Genomic DNA, 24,744 nt, shown 5'->3' on the forward strand with positions numbered 1-24,744 from the left:
TATTGTTGCTTTTTTTTTTTTTTTTTTTTTACGGAAGAACGAGGGCTTCGCTTGGATTGAGAGTGTAATAAAGATGTTAAACCAGTGTGTTTCATTATTTCATTAAAAGACTTTATTCTTAATGTGTGTGTATTTTTAACCCTTTCATTCTATTGGATTATTAATGGATAGGTGTCTTATTGACACCTCTCCATTATTAACCAGGCTTAATGTCACCTTACACTAGCAAGGTGACATTAACCCCTTATCACCCCATATGCCACTGCTACAGGGCAATGGGAAGAGAGAGGGTAAGTGACGGAATAAGCACATCTTACAGATGCGCCTTTTCTGGGGTGGCTGGGGGCAGATTTTTTTAGACAGGGGGGGCAATAACCATGGACCCTCTCCAGGCTATTAATATCTGCCCTCAGTCACTGGCTTTCCCTCTCTGGCGGAGAAAATTGCACTGGAGCCCACGCCAGTTTTTTCCGAAAATTAATCCTTTAATTTAACACCCACAGCTCCAACATTTTACACACACACACACTACTAACATTATTAGTGAGGGACATATAAAAATCTACTGTTTGTAAACCATGTGTCATATCCTGTCGGCTTCTGCAATGATTTAGCAAAAGCCGACAAATAAATTATCTGCTATTCTGCTATCTAACTCTCTATGAAATATAAAGATATATATATACGGTATATATATATATATATATATATATGTGTGTCTCACTGACATATATATATATATTTATATATAGACTGTATATATGTTTTCACGAATATTTGAGCCCATGGATCCATTATATGTCCATTTTGCAAGCTGGCGAGAAAATCTCGCCATACAGATGCCATATGGATGTCACACGGATACTTTGAAGAGAAAAAATCGCATCCTCGTATTGTGCATACGGATCACTGTTCAGGAACATTTCTGCGAATCTCGGCTGTGAAAAACGGACCTATTCTTTATACATTATGTGTGACTCCAGCCTTAGATACAAAAATAAGAAGGAATTCTGCAAAGGATTTTTGGCTAGATCTTTATTATGTAAGAATAACATTAAAGAAAATGTTTATTACCAGTTAAAACCTGATACTTATTTACAATCTTTATTTCTACTCTGTTTTTTATTTTCACTAGTGGGTTTTTTTCAGTTCAAAATTATGGGAGCGACAATTGTGCCTGAGTTTCTGTTAACAGTATTTAGAAATAGGCTTTACAGCAGCCTCGTCGAGTGTAGGAAACAATAAAATAAATATATGGCAACCGTAGAACTCTTCTGCAAAGAGGACACAACTTCAATAAAATATGAGATTCAACTTGGAAAAAATCAACAAAAGTAAAAAAGATAAACAGCGTCCAAGTATGTTAGACAAAGACCTTGAGTTGTGGCCAGAAGTTTTGAGACTGACACAATTTTTGTCTTTTGAACAAACTCAGCTGCTTTAGTTTTTATGATGGCAATTTGCATTAACTCTAGTTTATTATCAACAGTGATCAGGTGAATTGCAAAATATTGCAAAGTCGTTTTTTCACGCCATGAAAATTAACTTAATCACAAAACCCCCATTGACATAAATTTTTAGCCCTTTCACAAAATCACCTAACATAATTTCAGTGAACTTCTCGTTACATCAGGAAAAGGTTTTAACAAGACAAGGCAGCCGATATTGCTCGGTCATTCTGATTGAATTATAAGAGCACATTGGTTGCGTTAAAAAAGGGCTGGTGTTTGAAATCTTCTGTTAAACATGGATGCCCCAAGGAAACATGCGTACTTATTATTACTTTGCGTCAAAATGGCTTTACAGGCAAGGACATTGCTGCTTGTCAAATTGCCATGAAATCAGCCATTTATTAGATCATGAAGAACTTAAAAGAGAGAGGTTAATTTGGTGTGAAGAAGGCTTCAGTGCATCCCAGATAGTCTAGCAAGTGTCAGGACTGTGAGCTAAAGAGGATTCATCTATGTAATTGGCTCGGCACCAGTGCAAAATTTGCCCAGAAATGGTAGCAGGCAGGTGTAGGTGCTTCTGCACGCGCAGTAAGGCGAACTTTTGGAGACTGACCTGGTGTCAGAAGGGCATGAAGAAAAAACATCAAGGACAGACTGGCATTCTGCAGGAAGTAAAGGGATTGAACTGCAGAGGGCTAAAATGAAGTAATTTTATGAGACAAAACCCTCTTCAGACAGTTTGGGAAATCCGTAAGAATGATTGGAGAAGAAAAGGTGGGCACCACCATGAGTCCTGAGTCATGCTGACAGTAAAGCGTCCTGAGACTGTTCATGCGTTAGTTTGCTTTTCATACAAGAGACTGGGCACACTAACAATTTTACCTAAGAGCACTGCCATGAATAAATAATGGGATCTAACCATCAACCAAGAGCAACTTCCCCCAACCATCCAAGGGCAATTTGGTGATGAACAATCCTTTTTCCAGCATGATGGAGGCCATGAGCTTACTTTTTGCCACATGGGTTTTTTTTTGCCTTCCTCTGGATCAACATGTTAGAGCATGTTAGGTTAGGCTATGGGTTGAACTAGCCGGACTTAAAGTCTTCCTTCAACCTTAATAACTATGTTACTATGTTAGGCAAAAGTGATAATTGCTCGATGAACAAAATATTGAAATTTTGGGTCCATGTCCAGGAAACACCCCAGATCTCAATTCCACTGAGAACCTGTGGTCAATCCTCAAAAAGTGGGAGGACAAACAAAAACACAGAAATTGTGATCCACTCCAAGCATTTATTAGAGAATAATGGGGGTAGTCATCAGTCAGGATTTGGCCTAGAAGCTGATATCCAGCTGCCAGGGAGAATTGCAGAAGTCTTAAAAAATAAGAGACAACACTAAATATTGAGTCTTTGCATAAACGTGATGTATTTGTCAATAAAGGTTTAAGCACTGATACTTATGATTGTACTTCAGTGTCCATACAGACATCTGACTACAACATCTAACAACATTGAGCAACAATGTCCAAAATCGTTATTTATCTTCATATATTTTAGGTTAATTTGCAGATAAATAGCTTTAAAATCACCGCTCACTAGACGATGGGTGCGCTGTTATTACTCTCTGGTACATTGATTGATAGCGTGCTCTTCAGCGTGTGCATAACAAACTGCCAATCAATGTGTCGGAGAGATATTACTGCACCCTAACAGTATAGTGATAACAGTATCTGTTCGTGCACCGCCCCGATGACTGGAAGCGAGTTGCCGCAGGAAGGATATTACGGTAGTTAATTTTCTGCCTTGTAGCTGCTGCTCCAATAAAGCAGCCATACAGGATTTTAATACTATTTACCTGCAGATTAACCCAATATGGTGAGCTTATCCCCTTTTTATCTGGTTCCGCGTGTGATTTTCATATTGTCGACACCTGTTACTTGCTTTTGGTGAGTTTGAACGAGCATCACATGCTTGAAACAAAGTTGTTTACACACAATTTTGGAAAGGTGCCAACAATTTTGTACAGCCTATTTTGGGGGTTTTGTGTGAAATTATGTCCAATTTTCCTCTTTTCAGTTTTTTTTTTTGCTTGTTGTTCAAATACACACAAAGGAAATAAACATGTGTATAACAAAACATGTCATTTCAATAATTTTCTGGGAGAAATACTTCATTTTCTGGAACAATTTCAAGGGTGCCAACACTTTTGGCCATGACTGTAATTGATATCTCATAGTTTTCTGTTAGGAGAAACTTAAAACTAGCTTTTAATGCAGAAATATTTAATCCTGAAGTTTGTGTTACACAACTATTACTTACAGTTTTCTTTTTTTTCCAGTGAGTTTTATGAAAATCATGCTGTAATGATGGAAGAAGAAGGGACGGTTATTGTTGGGCTCCTGGTTGGATTGAATGTTATTGATGCCAACCTCTGTGTCAAAGGGGAAGACCTGGACTCACAAGTATGAATAATAAATATAGAAATGTATACATGTACGTCATCAATCTCTTCTATCATTATTTATTAACTATAGCATTGAAATCATATTTTTCTCCCTGTGTTGTAAAGAATAAATTATATCTTTAGTTAGAATCTTTTAATCTCCACTTTTGAAGAGGACGATTGGTGGAATATGTGCACCGTCTAGAATTTATCCATATGCCCTATTAAAACATATGGATGTTATAGGGAACCTGTCATATCCCAAAAAGCTATTAACCAGCAGATATGGGGTTAATCTGCAGGTTAATAACGTTACAAAATATTCCTTCCTGCAGCCCCTGGCTTTCAGTCATAAAGGTGTGGCTTCAGTCACTGCTCAGTACATAGTGAGCGGCGGCTGTAACTGCGCCTCGGCACTGACTGACAGCCGGCTTAACACTGATAAACTGCAGAGTCGACTGTCAGTCAGTGCAGGGGTTTGGTTACAGCCGCCGCTCACTACACACCCCTATGACTGAAAGTTTAAGGCTAGTTGGAGAAATAAAGTTAATTTCCTCCCAGCAGCTCGGCTTTTAGTTCGGTGGCTGAACAGTTTTACAATGCTATCAACCTGCAGATTAACCCCATATCTGCAGGTCAATAGAGTTTGGGGACATGACAGGTTATAATTATAGAGGGGATCCGTCAGTATGTTAGACAGAAAAAAAGAGTCAGTTTCTCTCACACCTGCACACTGTATTACATGGGTCTTCATTCATTTGATTGTGATTACTACTTCTGCATTGAGGGCAGATCCACTGAGCTCAATACTTGGCTGGAGACCTGTCGACATGATCTCAGCGCTGCAGACAAACAACAGAGACCAGAGCGCCAGTGGAGAGGAATCCTCAGTTTGTTTTGTTATAACTATTAGTGATGAGCGAGTATACTCGTTGCTCGGGTGACCTTGTTTCGTTAGTGTTCAGAGATTTAGTTTTCATTGCCCCAGCTGAATGATTTACAACTACTAGACAGCTTCAATACATGTGGGGATTCCCTAGCAACCAGGCAACCCCCACATGTACTCAGGCTGGCTAGTAGCTGTAAATCATTCAGCCGCGGGGATGAAAACTAAATCTCCGAACACTAACAAATACTCGGAGGTCACCCGAGCGTGCTCGGGAAAACCCAAGCAATGAGTACACTCGCTCATCACTAATAATTATTGCAACTCATAGTCTAAAGATTTCTGAAAAGGGACAATCCTATCGCTGCAACTTACTTCTATGGAGAAAATGGGTATCGGATGACCTAAGAGAGTCCAATAGGGAGGAGGAAATTCCCCTTGCGTTTATAGAAAGACTGATGGTAATTTTTATTTGTCGGCTCCTGTTTCGAGAAGCACTTTTAACAATTAGTGCGGCCACAACGTATCTCAGGAAACTCACAGGGCCAATTTATTAAGACTGGCGTTGCGTACACTTTTCCAGAAATGCTACTCCAGTCAGGGACTGGAGTTATATTTCCGGGATACGAAACGCTGGCACTTTTGCTGAAGTTGATGGGTGGGCTTAGCTATGTCCCATTCCGGCTCTTTCCCAGCTTTTGTAACTTTTCAAAACTTTTACACCAGTTTTCTGGGGTAAAAGCTTTGATGAATAGAGTACTTTCATTGGGGCTTTTGGCTATCTATCCCTAACAAGTGACCAGGATCCAGTAAATAATTCCTGAATGATCCAGTTTTGCAAAACATCTGTTAACCTGTGTGGCTCTGATGATAACCTTGCATTACAGCAGTTCTCTGACATCATGTTTTATTTGTAAATTCTCTGTCATAGGTTGGAGTGATTGATTTCTCCATATATCTAAAATCAGAAGAAGGCGATCATAACAGAGAGGGGAGGTAATATTTGTTACAGAGTTCTCCTGTGTAATAATGGAATGATATAGGCTGTGTCTTGTGATTTTGACAGTCTCTAAAGTTTCTGATTATTTTTTCAGATTTATATTAATGAAATAACCAAAAAACTCTTCTCTTTCATTGTAAGGAATGTGCACATTTCTGCAATATTGGACCAGAAGAACTATGTCGAAGAACTAAACAGACAACTGAAGTAAGTGAGCGAGTTATTCATTAGCTTGCAACCCCTGACATATTCCTTGGCAGGAGAGCAAGCCTGGCAGAATGCTTTGTTTCAATGCAGACTGAACATAAATGGCAATCATTTTCAGGAATTGATAGTAAATTGTATTAGAATTAATTGCCTAAAAATGGGTTTTCGCTGCTCTGAATTGTTACTAGGCAATCAACCCCATTTGTCTGTTTTCTATGACATATGATGTTAGTTAATTAAAAGCTTCACTTTGTCGTACTGCATAAAAAGGTTTTTGTGTTAAATATATTTTTCAAAAAGTTTTGACAAAGTTTTTTTTTCATATCACAATTTTTTTTAAAACTAAAAATTAGAAATTGTGAATTTCTCCTATGCCTCATTGGGGGACACAGGACCATGGGTGTTATTCTGCTGCCACTATGAGGATACTAAGGTAACACATAAAGAATAACTCTTCCCCTGCAGTATACACCCTCCTTCTGGCTCTAAGTGAACCAGTTCTTGCTTAGTGTCTGTAGGAGGCACTTGGGTCTGTTTCAGACCCTACTGTTTTTATTTTTATTTTTTATTCTATTTTTTCCTTAACGGAGCGAATGGGGGCGATGGACCCTGTCTAGGTTCCGATCTCCCCCAAACCATCAACAGGCAAGTACGTGGAGCGTTCCTCCCGCATCCTTTCCTGCACCGTTGGATGCCAGCCCTGAGCTCACCTTACTGGTGAAGGTTCCTTCGCGTTACGATCTCCCCCCCTCCATAGCAGGCGACCACATGGAGTAGCCCTCCACCTACCTCTCCTGGAGCCAGGTGCATAGCCGGACATAAATGTGTATGGTGTCCGTGCAGCCCCACTCTGCATCACCACTGACATAGCGGATGACGCAAGGCGGCAGAAGCTCTCCACCCCCTCCCTGACTATGGCGACGGTGGATTGAGCACTGGCCCACCGAATCTACCGTGAGTACACTGCTGGGGCCGAGGCGCTGGGGGGGTCCTGGTCCCCGGGGTATGGAAGGTCCGCACCTCTATCAGAAAGCCGGGGTCCGTGGATGGTCCGTAGCGCGCATTTTTGATGAAGGAGCGCTCCTCAGTATGGCACTAATAGAAGTCGCGACGCTGCAGGCCGCAACCGAAAGTTTTTCAAATTTAGTCCCCAGCTTTTCTCCTCATACAGGCCGGAGTCCTTGGCCACGCCCATTGGCAATTACCGCCGCCCATCTTTACCAGCGCTTCTCGTTCCATGAGAAGCGCTCTCACAGATCTCGGCGGCCATCTTGGTACACCCAGCGCTGATCCTGCAGCGCTGCTCCAGCCCTCCTAATCTCTGGATCCGGGGTCACAACCGATATACAGCCTTCAGGACCATACATTGCGGACCTCCCCTGGGGACTCAAGACACAGGACCTGGGTAAGCTGCAGATACATACCGTAACCCTTCCCTTGCTAGTAAGCGCTCTCCTCAAGGTTACTATGTCTCAGTCAAGGCCTCGCAAAAAGTCTGTGAAAACCCACACTGTATTTTTTACTGCATGTACCTCTTTTAAGGTCTCATTACCCCGGGGTCACAATACCACATTGTGCACAGCTTGTGAACCGGCGACTATTCAGGAACCACCTGTTACTGATACCGAACCTAGTGAGCCTGGTCCCCCTGAGTGGGCTACCTCCCTTACCCGGTCAATGGCATCCCTAGCAAAAGCGGTAGAATCGTTCCAACCAGGGCACTCTTACTGACGACGCTTCCTATCCTCAAAACCCCTCGTACTTTAGGAGAAGCGCGATCAGGAGACTCTCGACTCTCTGATTGAGTCAGTGACTAAGGCTTTGAAACTTGAGGAGGAACCTTTATCTAAAACGGATCATGCCGTGTCCTTTAAGAGGACCAAGCGAGCTCATAAGGTATTCGCTACTCATCCTGAATTTAAGGAAATTGTTGAATCTCACAGGATCCGTCCCTATAAACGATTCACAGGGCAGAAGAGCATGGAATTAAAATATCCCTTTGTCCAGGATCTAAGAAAAGATTGGTCTCAATCTCCCCCGGTAGATCCTCCGGTATCACGCATGGCTACTAAATTTATTTTATCCTCTCCGGAGGGCACCTCTATTAAAAATCCAATCGATCGTCAGATCGACAATATGGCGCGTTCAGCCTTTGAAGCCTCAGCAGCCGCACTCTTCCCATCTTTTGCTGCTACGTGGGTGGATAAGGCTATGACCCACTGGGCTGAGGTCTTGTCCGCATTGGTGCTGGATACCGGTCATCCCCCCGAGATAGCAGACCTCGCTACTCAGATAGCCAGAGCGGGAGATTTTGTAGTTATCGCGTCCCTGGACACTGCTAACTGTGCTTCTCAAGCAGCAGCAAACGCCATCACCATCCGGAGATCCTTATGGCTCAGTGACTGGCGTGCGGATTCGACTTCCAAAAAGTCATTGACTTCCATATCAGGGCAGTCGCCCTTTTGGCGAAAAGCTCGACCAATTTCCGACGCCACTGGAGGGAAGAGTAAATTTCCACAACAGAGACCCTTTCGGCCCTTTCGGAACCAGCAACAGCAGGCCCGGTCCCGATTTTTTTCCGCTTCAACTCAAATTGGTCCTCTACTTCCACATCCTCTGGACCTGGCCGGGCACAACGTAGGGATAGAGGTCCTCAAACCTTTTACAAACCTTCCCCCTCTTGGAGAGGCAGGCTTAGGCAGTCAGTGTCCAGACCCGGCAGGTCTCCCACACAATGACTCCCTGCGATATCCGGAGGACACCCTCAAAGTAGGCGGCCGCCTGCTTTCCTTCAGCGACGCGTGGCTCTCGGTCGTTCACGACGAATGGGTCCGCGACCTGGTGTCCTCCGGATACAAGATAGAATTTCTCTCTCTTCCACCTAATCGCTGTTTCCCGTCTTCTCCTCCCAGGGCAAAGGCATCAGAGTTCTTCCAGGCCATAAGCTCTCTAAAGGAAGACGGGGTTATTATCCCGGTCCCTCAAAGCGAAAGGTTTCAAGGTTTTTATTCAAACCTGTTCATTGTTCCAAAGAAGGACGGTACAGTACAGCCCATACTGGACCTAAAACTGCTGAACAAATTTGTCAGGGTGCGACGGTTCCGGATGGAATCGCTTCGTTCTGTCATCGCCTCCATGGAGAAAGGCGAGTTCCTAGCGTCCATAGACATCCAGGATGCGTACCTCCACATTCCTATTTTACCTTCACACCAAAGGAATCTTTGCTTCGCATTTCAGGAAGATAACTTTGAGTTTGCTGCTCTGCCCTTCGGCCTCGCCTTGCTCTCAGGGTATTCACCAAAATCATGGCGGCTGCCGTGGCCATCCTACATACCCGAGGTGTGGTGGTGTTACTGTATCTAGACGATATCCTCATCAAAGGCCCCTCTTTCCGCACCTGCAAGGAGGCCGTGACCATCACAATAGCTACTCTTTCTCACCTGGGTTGGAAGATAAACTTCAAAAAATCTTCCCCAGTAGTGACTCAGCGAATTTCCTTTCTAGGAATGATACTGGATTCATCCCAGGGGTTGGTACTTCTTCCCCTGGAAAAGATCTCAGTCTTACAGCGGGAAGCTCAGAAGCTCTCCCAACCTCATATTCACTCTCTACGTTTCAGTATGAGAGTACTCGGCAGGATGGTAGCAGCTATGGAGGCGGTCCCATTCGCTTAACTACACCTCCACCCCTTACAGCATGCTCTCCTGGAAGTGTGGGACAGGAACCCGTTATCTCTCGATCGTTGTTTCCTTCTTCCCCAGCGAGTCAGACAGTCTCAGGTGGTAGACTTTGAAGTCCTCCCTGAATCAAGGTAGGTCCTTTCTCCCAGTACATTGGCTAGTTGTGACAACAGATGCCAGTCTTCTGGGCTGGGGAGCAGTGTTCCACCATCACAGTGCTAAGGGCCGCTGGTCTCTTCAGGAAGCTCCCCTGCCCATCAACATACTGGAAATACGGGCAATCAGGTTGGCTCTTCAATTCCATCCCTTCCTGACGGGTCGTCCCATCAGGATTCAGTCCAACAATGCCACGGCAGTGGCGTACATCAACCGGCAGGGGGGAACACGCAGCAAGGCAGCCATGACTGAGGTAGGCCACATCCTTCGTTGGGCCGAGGAAAACCACTCAATGATATCAGCGGTTCACATCCCGGGAGTGGAAAATTGGGAGGCAGATTTCCTCAGCCGCCAAGGTCTTGACTCCGGAGAGTGGTCTCTCCATCCGGTGATCTTCCACCAGATCTGCTGTCGTTGGGGAACCCCGGACGTGGATCTGATGGCCTCACGGCTAAATTCCAAAGTTCCCAATTTCATAGCTCGGTCCCACGATCCAGCAGCCATTGGGGCAGATGCACTCGTTCACTCGTGGCATCAGTTCCAGCTTCCGTACATATTTCCCCCGCTTACCTTGCTGCCAAGAGTCATCAAGGAGATCAGAGCGGAGGGGATACCAGTAATCCTCATTGCGCCAGATTGGCCGCGCAGGGCCTGGTACGCCGAATTAGTTCAACTAGTCGCCGATGTCCCCTGGCGATTACCGAATCGCACAGACCTGTTGTCCCAGGGCCCCATTTACCACCAGAACTCCGAGGCCCTGTGTTTGACCGCATGGCCGTTGAGTCCTGGGTGCTGACACAGGCAGGCTTCTCTCGGAAAGTCATTTCTACCATGATCAGTGCCAGAAAGCCTACGTCTATGCGTATATACCATCGCATTTGGAAGACATTCTTCTCATGGTGCCAGGACCGTGGACGCTCTCATCTTGAATTTTCCGTTCCTTCCATCCTCGAATTCCTTCAGTCGGGTTTGGACTTAGGTCTCTGTTGTGAATTCTGTGGCTGAATTCACTCCTGTGGTCACAAGTGGTACTGCAGCTTCTGAGCTTCCTCCCTCAGGTGTTCTGGTGAGCTCGTTAACTGCTTCATTACTTAACTCCGCCTGATGCTGCTATCCTTGCTCCTTGTCAATGTTTCAGTGTTGGATCTGAGCTTCTCCTGATTGTTCCTGTGACCTGCTGCTCTGTATAGCTAAGTGCTTTTTGCTTTTTTGTTGCTTTTTTTCTGTCCAGCTTGTCTTTTGTTTTGCTGGAAGCTCTGAGACGCAAAGGGTGTACCGCCGTGCCGTTAGTTCGGCACGGTGGTTTTTTTTTGCCCCCCTTGCATGGTTTTGCTTTAGGGTTTTTTGTAGACTGCAAAGTTCGCTTTACTGTCCTCGCTCTGTCCTAGAATATCGGGCCCCACTTTGCTGAATCTATTTCATCCCTACGTTTTGTCTTTTCATCTTACTCACAGTCATTATATGTGGGGGGCTGCCTTTTCCTTGGGGGAATTTCTCTGGGGCAAGTCAGGCCTATTTTTCTATCTTCAGGCTAGCTAGTTTCTTAGGCTGTGCCGAGTTGCCTAGGTAGTTGTTAGGCGCAATCCACAGCCGCTTTTAGTTGTGTTTAGGATAGGATCAGGTGTGCAGTCTACAGAGTTTCCACGTCTCAGAGCTCGTTCTTGTATTTTTGGGTATTTGTCAGATCACTGTGTGCGCTCTGATCGCTATGCACACTGTGTTTCTGGATTGCCTTCATAACACCTGTCATTAGCAAACATAACAGTACAAGGAGCCAAACTAATGATTCTCAATAGTGGGAAAGAAAAAGTTCTGACATCATTTTTTTTTTTTTCTGCTCTGTGTTCACTTTTTTTTTTTTCCCCTAGACATTTGGGTGATTCTGGACACAGGTGTGGACATGGATATTCAGGGTCTGTGCTCTTCAATGGATAATCTCGTTATAAATGTACAAAAAATTCAAGATACTATTGATCAGAAATCTATGTTAGAACCAAGAATTCCTATTCCTGATTTGTTTTTTGGAGATAGAACTAAGTTTCTAAGTTTCAAAAATAATTGTAAGCTATTTCTGGCCTTGAAACCTCATTCTTCTGGTAATCCTATTCAACAGGTTTTGATTATTATTTCTTTTTTGCGCGGCGACCCTCAAGACTGGGCATTTTCTCTTGCGCCAGGAGACCCTGCATTGAGTAGTGTCGATGCGTTTTTCCTGGCGCTCGGATTGCTGTACGATGAGCCTATGCAGTGCGATAGGACTATGACTAGAGTTGAACGGCAGGAATACAGACGTCTGAATGGTCTGTGTTTCTACTGTGGTGATTCCACTCACGCCATTTCTGATTGTCCTAAGCGCACTAAGCGGTCCGCTAGGTCTGCCGTCATTGGTACTGTACAGTCCAAATTCCTTCTGTCCATTACCTTGATATGCTCTTTGTCGTCGTTTTCTGTCATGGCGTTTGTGGATTCGGGCGCTGCCCTGAATCTGATGGATTTGGATTATGCTAAACGTTGTGGGTTTTTCTTGGAGCCTTTGCGGTGTCCTATTCCATTGAGAGGAATTGATGCTACACCTTTGGCCAAGAATAAACCTCAATACTGGGCCCAGCTGACCATGTGCATGGCTCCTGCACATCAGGAAGTTATTCGCTTTCTGGTGTTGCATAATCTGCATGATGTGGTCGTGTTGGGGTTGCCATGGCTACAAACCCATAATCCAGTATTGGATTGGAATTCCATGTCGGTATCCAGCTGGGGTTGTCAGGGGGTACATGGTGATGTTCCATTTTTGTCGATTTCGTCATCCACCCCTTCTGAGGTCCCAGAGTTCTTGTCTGATTATCAGGATGTATTTGAAGAGCCCAAGTCCGATGCTCTACCTCCGCATAGGGATTGTGATTGTGCTATCAATTTGATTCCTGGTAGTAAATTCCCTAAAGGTCGATTATTTAATTTATCCGTGCCCGAACACGCCGCTATGCGCAGTTATGTGAAGGAATCCCTGGAGAAGGGACATATTCGCCCATCGTCATCACCACTGGGAGCAGGGTTCTTCTTTGTAGCCAAGAAGGATGGTTCGCTGAGACCGTGTATTGATTACCGCCTTCTTAATAAGATCACTGTTAAATTTCAGTATCCCTTGCCATTGTTATCTGACTTGTTTGCTCGGATTAAGGGGGCTAGTTGGTTCACTAAGATAGATCTTCGTGGTGCGTATAATCTGGTGAGAATCAGGCAAGGAGATGAATGGAAAACTGCATTCAATACGCCCGAGGGTCATTTTGAGTATCTAGTGATGCCGTTCGGACTTGCCAATGCTCCATCTGTGTTTCAGTCTTTTATGCATGACATCTTCCGTGAGTATCTGGATAAATTCCTGATTGTTTACTTGGATGACATTTTGATCTTCTCAGATGATTGGGAGTCTCATGTGAAGCAGGTCAGAATGGTTTTTCAGGTCCTGCGTGCTAACTCTTTGTTTGTGAAGGGATCAAAGTGTCTCTTCGGTGTGCAGAAAGTTTCATTTTTGGGGTTCATCTTTACCCCTTCTACTATCGAGATGGATCCAGTTAAGGTCCAAGCCATCCAGGATTGGATTCAGCCGACATCTCTGAAAAGTCTGCAAAAGTTCCTGGGCTTTGCTAATTTTTATTGTCGCTTCATCTGTAATTTTTCTAGCATTGCCAAACCATTGACCGATTTGACCAAGAAGGGTGCTGATTTGGTTAATTGGTCTTCTGCTGCTGTGGAAGCTTTTCAGGAGTTGAAGCGTCGTTTTTGTTCTGCCCCTGTGTTGTGTCAGCCAGATGTTTCTCTTCCGTTCCAGGTCGAGGTTGATGCTTCTGAGATTGGAGCAGGGGCGGTTTTGTCACAGAGAGGTTCTGATTGCTCAGTGATGAAACCATGTGCTTTCTTTTCCAGGAAGTTTTCGCCCGCTGAGCGTAATTATGATGTGGGCAATCGAGAGTTGCTGGCCATGAAGTGGGCATTCGAGGAGTGGCGTCATTGGCTTGAAGGAGCTAAGCATCGCGTGGTGGTATTGACTGATCATAAGAACTTGACTTATCTCGAGTCTGCCAAGCGCTTGAATCCTAGACAGGCCCGTTGGTCGTTATTTTTTGCCCGCTTCGACTTTGTGATTTCGTACCTTCCGGGCTCTAAAAATGTGAAGGCGGATGCTCTGTCTAGGAGTTTTGTGGCCGACTCTCCGGGTTTATCTGAGCCAGCGGGTATCCTCAAGGAAGGAGTCATTGTGTCTGCCATCTCCCCTGATTTGCGGCGGGTGCTGCAAAAATTTCAGGCGAATAAACCTGATCGTTGTCCAGCAGAGAAACTGTTCGTCCCTGATAGGTGGACTAATAAACTTATCTCTGAACTTCATTGTTCGGTGTTGGCTGGTCATCCTGGAATCTTTGGTACCAGAGAGTTAGTGGCTAGATCCTTCTGGTGGCCATCTCTGTCACTGGATGTACGTACTTTTGTGCAGTCCTGTGGGATTTGTGCTAGGGCTAAGCCCTGCTGTTCTCGTGCCAGTGGGTTGCTTTTGCCCTTGCCGGTCCCAAAGAGGCCTTGGACACATATTTCGATGGATTTCATTTCTGACCTTCCCGTTTCTCAAAAGATGTCAGTCATTTGGGTGGTCTGTGATCGCTTTTCTAAAATGGTCCATCTGGTGCCCTTGGCTAAATTGCCTTCCTCCTCTGATTTGGTACCTTTGTTCTTTCAGCATGTGGTTCGGTTGCATGGCATTCCTGAGAATATTGTTTCTGACAGAGGTTCCCAGTTTGTTTCAAGGTTTTGGCGAGCCTTTTGTGGTAGGATGGGCATTGACCTATCCTTTTCCTCGGCTTTCCATCCTCAGACTAATGGCCAGACCGAACGAACCAATCAGACCTTGGAAACATATCTGAGATGTTTTGTTTCTGCAGACCAGGATGATTGGGTGTCCTTTTTGCCGTTGGCTGAGTTCGCCCTTAATAATCGGGCCAGCTCGGCTACCTTGGTTTCTCCATTTTTTTGCAATTCTGGGTTCCATCCTCGTTTCTCTTCAGGACAGGTTGAGTCTTCGGACTGTCCTGGTGTGGATTCTGTGGTGGATAGGTTGCAGCAGATCTGGACTCAGGTAGTGGACAATTTGATCTTGTCCCAGGAGAAAGCTCAACTTTTCGCTAATCGCAGACGCCGTGTGGGTCCCCGACTTCGTGTTGGGGATCTGGTTTGGTTATCTTCTCGTCATATTCCTATGAAGGTTTCCTCTCCTAAATTTAAACCTCGTTTTATTGGTCCGTATAGGATTTCTGAGGTTCTCAATCCTGTGTCTTTTCGTTTGACCCTCCCAGACTCCTTTTCCATACATAATGTATTCCATAGGTCGTTGTTGCGGAGATACGTGGCACCTATGGTTCCATCTGTTGAGCCTCCTGCCCCGGTTTTGGTGGAGGGGGAATTGGAGTATATTGTGGAGAAGATTTTGGATTCTCGTGTTTCTAGACGGAAACTCCAGTATCTGGTTAAATGGAAGGGTTATGCTCAGGAAGATAATTCCTGGGTTTTTGCCTCTGATGTTCATGCTTCCGATCTTGTTCGTGCCTTTCATGCGGCTCATCCTGGTCGGCCTGGGGGCTCTGGTGAGGGTTCGGTGACCCCTCCTCAAGGGGGGGGTACTGTTGTGAATTCTGTGGCTGAATTCACTCCTGTGGTCACAAGTGGTACTGCAGCTTCTGAGCTTCCTCCCTCAGGTGTTCTGGTGAGCTCGTTAACTGCTTCATTACTTAACTCCGCCTGATGCTGCTATCCTTGCTCCTTGTCAATGTTTCAGTGTTGGATCTGAGCTTCTCCTGATTGTTCCTGTGACCTGCTGCTCTGTATAGCTAAGTGCTTTTTGCTTTTTTGTTGCTTTTTTTCTGTCCAGCTTGTCTTTTGTTTTGCTGGAAGCTCTGAGACGCAAAGGGTGTACCGCCGTGCCGTTAGTTCGGCACGGTGGGTTTTTTTTGCCCCCCTTGCGTGGTTTTGCTTTAGGGTTTTTTGTAGACTGCAAAGTTCGCTTTACTGTCCTCGCTCTGTCCTAGAATATCGGGCCCCACTTTGCTGAATCTATTTCATCCCTACGTTTTGTCTTTTCATCTTACTCACAGTCATTATATGTGGGGGGCTGCCTTTTCCTTGGGGGAATTTCTCTGGGGCAAGTCAGGCCTATTTTTCTATCTTCAGGCTAGCTAGTTTCTTAGGCTGTGCCGAGTTGCCTAGGTAGTTGTTAGGCGCAATCCACAGCCGCTTTTAGTTGTGTTTAGGATAGGATCAGGTGTGCAGTCTACAGAGTTTCCACGTCTCAGAGCTCGTTCTTGTATTTTTGGGTATTTGTCAGATCACTGTGTGCGCTCTGATCGCTATGCACACTGTGTTTCTGGATTGCCTTCATAACACCTGTCATTAGCAAACATAACAGGTCTCGCCCTTAGTTCTCTCAAAGGGCAGATTTCAGCCTTGCCAGTCCTGTTCCAACATAAAATTGCCAACAGATTACAGGTGAAGACGTTCATTCAGGGAGTCTCCCATGTGGTGCCGCCCTACAAGATGCCGTTGGAACCATGGGACCTTAATTTGGTCCTCGGAGTATTGCAGGAGGCTCCTTTTGAACCTCTGCTGGACTTTTCCCTGTCTCTTGTGTCATGGAAAGTTGCCTTCCTGGTAGAGGTCACGTCCATCCGATGAGTCTCAGAACTGGCGGCCTTGTCTTGCCAAGTTCCTTTTCTCATTTTTCCTCAGGATAAGGTGGTTTTGAGAACATCCCCGTCTTTTCTACTTAAGGTTGTCTCATCTTTCCACCTCAATGAGGAAATTGTCTTGCCTTTTATTTGCCCGGCGCCAGTACATCACATCGAGAAGGCTCTGCACACACTGGACTTGGTGAGAGCTCTTAGGAGATACGTCTCGAGGACGGCGTCTTTACGAAACATTACCATGTTTATCCTCAGGCCTCGGCAGATGCGTCCGTCGGCAGAAGAATTTTGCAGGCGGCAGTGCCGCATCTGTAACTTGTGGGTACAAGGAGCAATTGCAGTGGTACAAGGAGCAATTGCAGTGGATTGTTTTCCCACCCAGGGACTGCTTTAGGACGTCCCATGGTGCTGTGACCCCCAATGAGGCATAGGAGAAATAGGGATTTTTGTGTACTCACCGTAAAATCCTTTTCTCCGAGCCAATCATTGGGGGACACAGCACCCACCCTGTTAGCCTATTGGGTCTAGTTTTTTTCTGTGTTGACTTGGTTTTGACATAGTTCATTCTTGTTAATTGTTAAGCTCCTACTGCTTTGTTACTGAACTGGTTCACTTAGAGCCAGCAGGAGGATGTATACTGCAGGGGAGGAGTTATTCTTTATGTGTTAACTTAGTGTCCTCCTAGTGGCAGCAGCATAACACCCATGGTCCTGTGTCCCCCAATGATTGGCTCGGAGAAAAGGATTTTATGGTGAGTACACAAAAATCCCTATTTTTCACACTGCCCACTGGGGCTTTTTTAAACTTTAACTTCTTGTTGTTTCAATGAACAGACTCTGTGTATATATATACATCCAAGAAAAAAGTAAAGCTGCACAGCCGCTTATACTACCAGTTGTAGTAACCTCGTGGTGGTATAATGGAAAAAACCTGATCCTCCCAACAGCGGTGCTCGCATGAAGATAAATGATAAGTCAAGGACAAATAGAAGAAAAAATGCGGCAGCACTCACCGAAGGTTGCGTGGTCCGAATCCTTTATTGCAGACACTTACAGTGCAAGTAACATGCTGACGGCACGGGGGAGCAGGAAAGACGAGGAGGTGAGCAGGGAAAAGACAACGGCCGTTTCGCGCCGACGGTAGCGCTTCAACGGGTCTCAGGTGTCAGGAAATGACGTGGGCAAGATAAAGGTGGGTAAACACACCCTCCCCTCACGCCTCCAATCCCTGACACCTGACAAAATACAATAGCTTCTATGGTGACTAGTGCAACACATAAACAGACAAAATACACAAGGCTGGAAGCCAAATGTCTGTGAATTAAAACAAGATTTTTGCTGATGAATCAATACAAATATAACAATGGAGATATAAATATCGTTATTTAAATAAAGAACGGAGATAATCCATGGAATAAAAATAGTAATACTCCTGCAACAATAATTACTAGCGATGTATCACATACTAACCATAGCGCGAGTTTTAACACTATTTTGTATGTATATGCGATTTTTTTATATACGATTTTTTTCTGCGATTTTTTTTTTTTTTTTTTTTTTTTTTAATAGAAATTACAAACAATTTTTTCCCCTCAAAAAGCGGCTTGAAATTTAATCACACCAAACGGGGAACACAAGGAAACAGAAAAATATATACTAGCCGGCAGATGACAGTAAATCTCTGCGGGGATCACAGAAACACAGCCATATCAACTCTATCGTTTAACCCCGCAGATCCTGTGGCCTGAGTGCGTATAATCCACCTAGCTTCCTGTCTGAGCAGTAGCTTATGTAGATCTCCCCCTCTGGCGGGTAAAGTAACCCTTTCTAAGCCGGCAAAAGAAAGGACTGATGGATTCCCCGCATGTGCCTCCCTAACATGGGTGATGAGTCTAGGCACCCCTTTGCCTGTCCGAACTGACCTGACATGTTCCCTAAAGCGTATAAATAACTGGCGAATGGTCTTTCCCACGTAAAAACGTTTACAGGGGCAGAAAACTACGTAGACCACGTACTCAGTTTTACAAGTAATAAAATGCTGGACAGTATGTTTAATGGGACCCACTTGTATACTCCGCCCTGTAACATGGTGTGCACAAAAATTACATTGGCCACAACGAAAATTTCCTCTTGGGGCAGAATGTTCCAACCCTCTGATTTGAGGACTTGGCATATAATTTCGCACCAAAACATCTCTAATGCGTGTACTACGCCTATTGGAAATTAGGGGCCCTTCAGCTGCCTTCCCTGCCAAGTCCCTATCTCTTTCAAGGATATGCCAGTGCCTTCTAATAGCAGCCCTTATCTCTTGGTCCATTGGACTGTAACGAAAACAAAAGGTGAACCGCGGTGTCGTTGATACGGCCCTGGGACTATCCCGTTCACCAGAATAACCCCTGACCCGATCCATTGCTGTCTGTAGAAGAGCACTGGGATATCCTCTATCCTGAAGCCTGCCACACAACTCGCTGGACTGACGTTCAAAACCATCTTGAGTACTATTCACTCTTTTTGTCCGCAAAAGCTGGCTATATGGAAGGGAACGTCTGACATGGGCTGGATGAAAGCTATTGTAATGTAGGACAGAGTTTGACGCGGTAGGCTTGCGATGAATAGTAGTGCAAATATTATCATCCTGGATAGTCACCAACACATCCAAAAATTCTAATCTGTGACCTCCAAAGATGGAAGTAAAGGACATACCCATATTGTTAGACCTATTTAAATAATCCACAAACGAACCAAACTCTTCCTCCGTTCCGTCCCACACCAGAAACACATCATCAACATATCTCAAAAAAAGCTTTATATGCTGAAGAAAACGATTTTTCGTAGAATAAACAAAATCCTCCTCTAGTACTGCCAAAAATAAATTGGAAAAAGTACATGCAACCGGGGTCCCCATGGCAGTCCCAGTAGTCTGAAGATACCAGGTGTCCAAAAAAGTAAAGGCATTATGGGTAAGTATGAAGTTTAACCCATTGCAAACAAAATCAATGAAAGCGTCACCCCTGCCAGACACACTTAGAATGCGCCTGACAGTGTCCACACCCATTGTCTGCGGGATACTGGTATAAAGGTTGACTACATCAATGGATGCCATGGAGAACCCCGGCTGCCAAACAAAATCACAAATATAATTCAAAAAGGAGGTTGTGTCTCTGGTGTAGGACGGAACGGATCGGAGTAATGGATGTAGCAACCATTCCAAGTATTGGGATAAGGGTTCAGTTAACGATCCAACCCCCGACACAATAGGTCTACCGGGGGGTTGGGTTACAGATTTGTGCACCTTAGGAAGATAATACCAGTAAGGTTTGGTGGGAAACTCTGGCAAAAGCTTCTCTGCTTTTTTCTGTGTTAATACCTGACGCTCTACAGAAACTCTCAGGAATGACCGTAACTCTTTTTTGAATCTACTTGTCGGATCCTGTGATAACTTATGATAAGTATTCGTGTCTGAGAATTGTCTAGTGGCCTCCTGAATGTAGGCCTCCTTGGTCATTACCACCGTCTTACCATCCTTGTCGGCTGGGCGTATAATCACGTCAGCCCAACCGGCCATCTCCCTTAGGGCTATCCTTTCAGGATTATTAAGGTTATGTGCTGCTTCTTTATAAATTAAAGCCTCCATGTCCCTTAGGACCAAGGTTTCAAAAAGGTCAACCAAATTCCCAGGGGAGGTGGTGGGCATAAAAGTAGACGGAACCCCACCGACAAAGGGGGCAATGTGGGTAGACTCTGTTTCATTTAAAGTAACCGAGGATCACTCAAACTAGATAAAAGGGCGGCATCATTACGTATATCGGCTAATGCTTCACCAGAGGACCCTGCCAAAAAACCGAGGGGACCTATAGTACAGGGTTGTTCCCCTTCCAAGGTCGAAGTACTGGTAGCTCTAGGCAAAAAGGTTTTATAAAGATGGATCTTCCTGATAGCCTTAAACAGGTCTATCCGGAACTCTGTGAAATCAAATCTGTTAGGAACACAATAATTGAGACCCTTAGCCAACAGAGTCAGATGTGCTGGTTCTAACGTGCGGTCTGTCAAATTAATAACACAATCTGTGGGTGATGATCCTATTATCGTCCCTGTCTCCAAGAGACGCTCTTTCTCTTGCGTCTCCAGCCGGGAACGAGACCTCCGCTTCCCCCTTCTAGTGCGTCTCCTAAAGGGTGTACAATAGCTGACGCAGTCTCTGAAGGTGAACCCTCCGTAACATCCATGCTGCCAGTCAGACCTTCACTCAAGCTTGAGTCAGACTCTGTGGTGAGATAGTCATTACGGCGAGGCTGGTTCCGTTTAAATTTCCGTTTTTTATTGCTAGATTTTGATGTCTGGAAAAAAGGCACAAAACTATCCTTTTTAGATTTTTGCCAAGAAAAAATTTGGCCAGAATCATAGTCGTTCTTGTCCCGAATGAATTTATCCCTTTTCCTCTGTTTTATTTCAGCCTGGATAGGGATTAACTCATTGTCCAGCTTCTTATTAAAGGTGACCCATTGGCTTTCAGTGAGCCTGCTCTTAAGTTCAGATTGGGTTTTAATAATTTCGGTATTAAGAGTTTCATAGTTTTGTATGTTTGATTTTAAAACCAATGCCAATAACTCTTGAGAACTCCTGAGCATGATCTGTTCCCACTCCGCTTTAAAGGTCGCATCGCTATTAAAATGAGAAATCTCCTTCCAAACTCTGAGTCCTCTAGGTACTCGTCCATTGTCAATGTAGGATTGGAGAGAATTGTTGGTCCAGAAAAGTCTAATTTCCCTCTCCGAAAGATTCATCAGCTTAAATTCCAAGGATTTAGTACTAAGCATATGTACTTGATCCACCTGCTCACACTCCTTAAAGTAGTTGGAGGCATCCTCCCGGCCAGCTTGTAGACTCACGCGTACAGAGGAAACTTCAGGATCCATGTCACAATGTTGCTAATCGCAACCCCAATAATCATGCAGAAAGGGTTCCATGACAATATAATCCACTGACACCAAACTGGTAACCGGCGTGCTAGCTTAAAAAGAGCAATAACTATACATCCAAGAAAAAAGTAAAGCTGCACAGCCGCTTATACTACCAGTTGTAGTAACCTCGTGGTGGTATAATGGAAAAAACCTGATCCTCCCAACAGCGGTGCTCGCATGAAGATAAATGATAAGTCCAGGACAAATAGAAGAAAAAATGCGGCAGCACTCACCGAAGGTTGCGTGGTCCGAATCCTTTATTGCAGACACTTACAGTGCAAGTAACATGCTGACGGCACGGGGGAGCAGGAAAGATGAGGAGGTGAGCAGGGAAAAGACAACGGCCGTTTCGCGCCGACGGTAGCGCTTCAACGGGTCTCAGGTGTCAGGAAATGACGTGGGCAAGATAAAGGTGGGTAAACACACCCTCCCCTCACGCCTCCAATCCCTGACACCTGACAAAATACAATAGCTTCTATGGTGACTAGTGCAACACATAAACAGACAAAATACACAAGGCTGGAAGCCAAATGTCTGTGAATTAAAACAAGATTTTTGCTGATGAATCAATACAAATATAACAATGGAGATATAAATATCGTTATTTAAATAAAGAACGGAGATAATCCATGGAATAAAAATAGTAATACTCCTGCAACAATAATTACTAGCGATGTATCACATACTAACCATAGCGCGAGTTTTAACACTATTTTGTATGTATATGCGATTTTTTTTATATACGATTTTTTTCTGCGATTAAGGGACATGGAGGCTTTAATTTATAAAGAAGCAGCACATAACCTTAATAATCCTGAAAGGATAGCCCTAAGGGAGATGGCCGGTTGGGCTGACGTGATTATACGCCCAGCCGACAAGGGTGGTAAGACGGTGGTAATGACCAAGGAGGCCTACATTCAGGAGGCCACTAGACAATTGTCAGACACGAATACTTATCATAAGTTATCACAGGATCCGACAAGTAGATTCAAAAAAGAGTTACGGTCATTCCTGAGAGTTTCTGTAGAGCGTCAGGTATTAACACAGAAAAAAGCAGAGAAGCTTTTGCCAGAGTTTCCCACCAAACCTTACTGGTATTATCTTCCTAAGGTGCACAAATCTGTAACCCAACCCCCCGGTAGACCTATTGTGTCGGGGGTTGGATCGTTAACTGAACCCTTATCCCAATACTTGGAATGGTTGCTACATCCATTACTCCGATCCGTTCCGTCCTACACCAGAGACACAACCTCCTTTTTGAATTATATTCGTGATTTTGTTTGGCAGCCGGGGTTCTCCATGGCATCCATTGATGTAGTCAACCTTTATACCAGTATCCCGCAGACAATGGGTGTGGACACTGTCAGGCGCATTCTAAAGGTACCTTCACACATAACGATATTGTTAACGATATCGTTGCTATTTGTGACGTAGCAACGATATCATTAATGAAATCGTTATGTGTGACAGCGACCAACGATCAGGTCCCTGCTGGGAGATCGTTGGTCGCTGAATAAAGTCCAGAACTTTATTTCATCGCTGGACTCCTGCTGACATCGCTGGATCGGCGTGTGTGACACCGATCCAGCGATGTCTTCACTGGTAACCAGGGTAAACATCGGGTAACTAAGCGCAGGGCCGCGCTTAGTATCCCGATGTTTACCCTGGTTACCATGCTAAAAGTAAAAAAAAACAAACACTAGATACTTACCTACAGCCGTCTGTCCTCCAGCGCTGTGCTCTGCACTCCTCCTGTACTGGCTGTGAGCCGGAAAGCAGAGCGGTGACGTCACCGCTCTGCTTTCCGGCTCACAGCCAGTACAGGAGGAGTGCAGAGAAGCAGAGCGCAGCGCTGGAGGACAGACGGCTGTAGGTAAGTATCTAGTGTTTGTTTTTTTTTACTTTTAGCATGGTAACCAGGGTAAACATCGGGTTACTAAGCGCGGCCCTGCGCTTAGTTACCCGATGTTTACCCTGGTTACCGGCATCGTTGGTCGCTGGAGAGCGGTCTGTGTGACAGCTCTCCAGCGACCAAACAGCGACGCTGCAGCGATCCGGATCGTTGTCGGTATCGCTGCAGCGTCGCTTAATGTGAAGGGGCCTTAAGTGTGTCTGGCAGGGGTGACGCTTTCATTGATTTTGTTTGCAATGGGTTAAACTTCATACTTACCCATAATGCCTTTACTTTTTTGGACACCTGGTATCTTCAGACTACTTGGACTGCCATGGGGACCCCGGTTGCATGTACTTTTTCCAATTTATTTTTGGCAGTACTAGAGGAGGATTTTGTTTATTCTACGAAAAATCGTTTTCTTCAGCATATAAATCTTTTTTTGAGATATGTTGATGATGTGTTTCTGGTGTGGGACGGAATGGAGGAAGAGTTTGGTTCGTTTGTGGATTATTTAAATAGGTCTAACAATATGGGTATGTCCTTTACTTCCATCTTTGGAGGTCACAGATTAGAATTTTTGGATGTGTTGGTGACTATCCAGGATGATAATATTTGCACTACTATTCATCGCAAGCCTACCGCGTCAAACTCTGTCCTACATTACAATAGCTTTCATCCAGCCCATGTCAGACGTTCCCTTCCATATAGCCAGCTTTTGCGGACAAAAAGAGTGAATAGTACTCAAGATGGTTTTGAACGTCAGTCCAGCGAGTTGTGTGGCAGGCTTCAGGATAGAGGATATCCCAGTGCTCTTCTACAGACAGCAATGGATCGGGTCAGGGGTTATTCTGGTGAACGGGATAGTCCCAGGGCCGTATCAACGACACCGCGGTTCACCTTTTGTTTTCGTTACAGTCCAATGGACCAAGAGATAAGGGCTGCTATTAGAAGGCACTGGCATATCCTTGAAAGAGATAGGGACTTGGCAGGGAAGGCAGCTGAAGGGCCCCTAATTTCCAATAGGCGTAGTACACGCATTAGAGATGTTTTGGTGCGAAATTATATGCGAAGTCCTCAAATCAGATGGTTGGAACATTCTGCCCCGAGAGGAAATTTTCGTTGTGGCCAATGTAATTTTTGTGCACACCATGTTACAGGGCGGAGTATACAAGTGGGTCCCATTAAACATACTGTCCAGCATTTTATTACTTGTAAAACTGAGTACGTGGTCTACGTAGTTTTCTGCCCCTGTAAACGTTTTTACGTGGGAAAGACCATTCGCCAGTTATTTATACGCTTTAGGGAACATGTCAGGTCAGTTCGGACAGGCAAAGGGGTGCCTAGA

The 24,744-nt window shown here is 44.8% G+C and overlaps 1 protein-coding gene across 9 annotated transcripts in view; it reads left to right on the forward strand.

Annotated features, from left to right (window-relative positions):
- Positions 1-24,744, forward strand: part of RUFY2 (RUN and FYVE domain containing 2) — a 192,566-nt gene that overhangs the window by 23,944 nt on the left and 143,878 nt on the right. For all 9 annotated transcript variants that reach the window (XM_069753425.1, XM_069753424.1, XM_069753423.1 and 6 more), the window contains 3 exons: positions 3,793-3,916; positions 5,715-5,779; positions 5,925-5,990. In XM_069753425.1, the coding sequence (XP_069609526.1) occupies positions 3,793-3,916; positions 5,715-5,779; positions 5,925-5,990 (255 nt within the window). The remainder of the gene's footprint in view (positions 1-3,792; positions 3,917-5,714; positions 5,780-5,924; positions 5,991-24,744) is intronic.

This window comes from Ranitomeya imitator, chromosome 2 (assembly GCF_032444005.1).
Source record: "Ranitomeya imitator isolate aRanImi1 chromosome 2, aRanImi1.pri, whole genome shotgun sequence".
Lineage (NCBI taxonomy): Eukaryota > Metazoa > Chordata > Amphibia > Anura > Dendrobatidae > Ranitomeya > Ranitomeya imitator.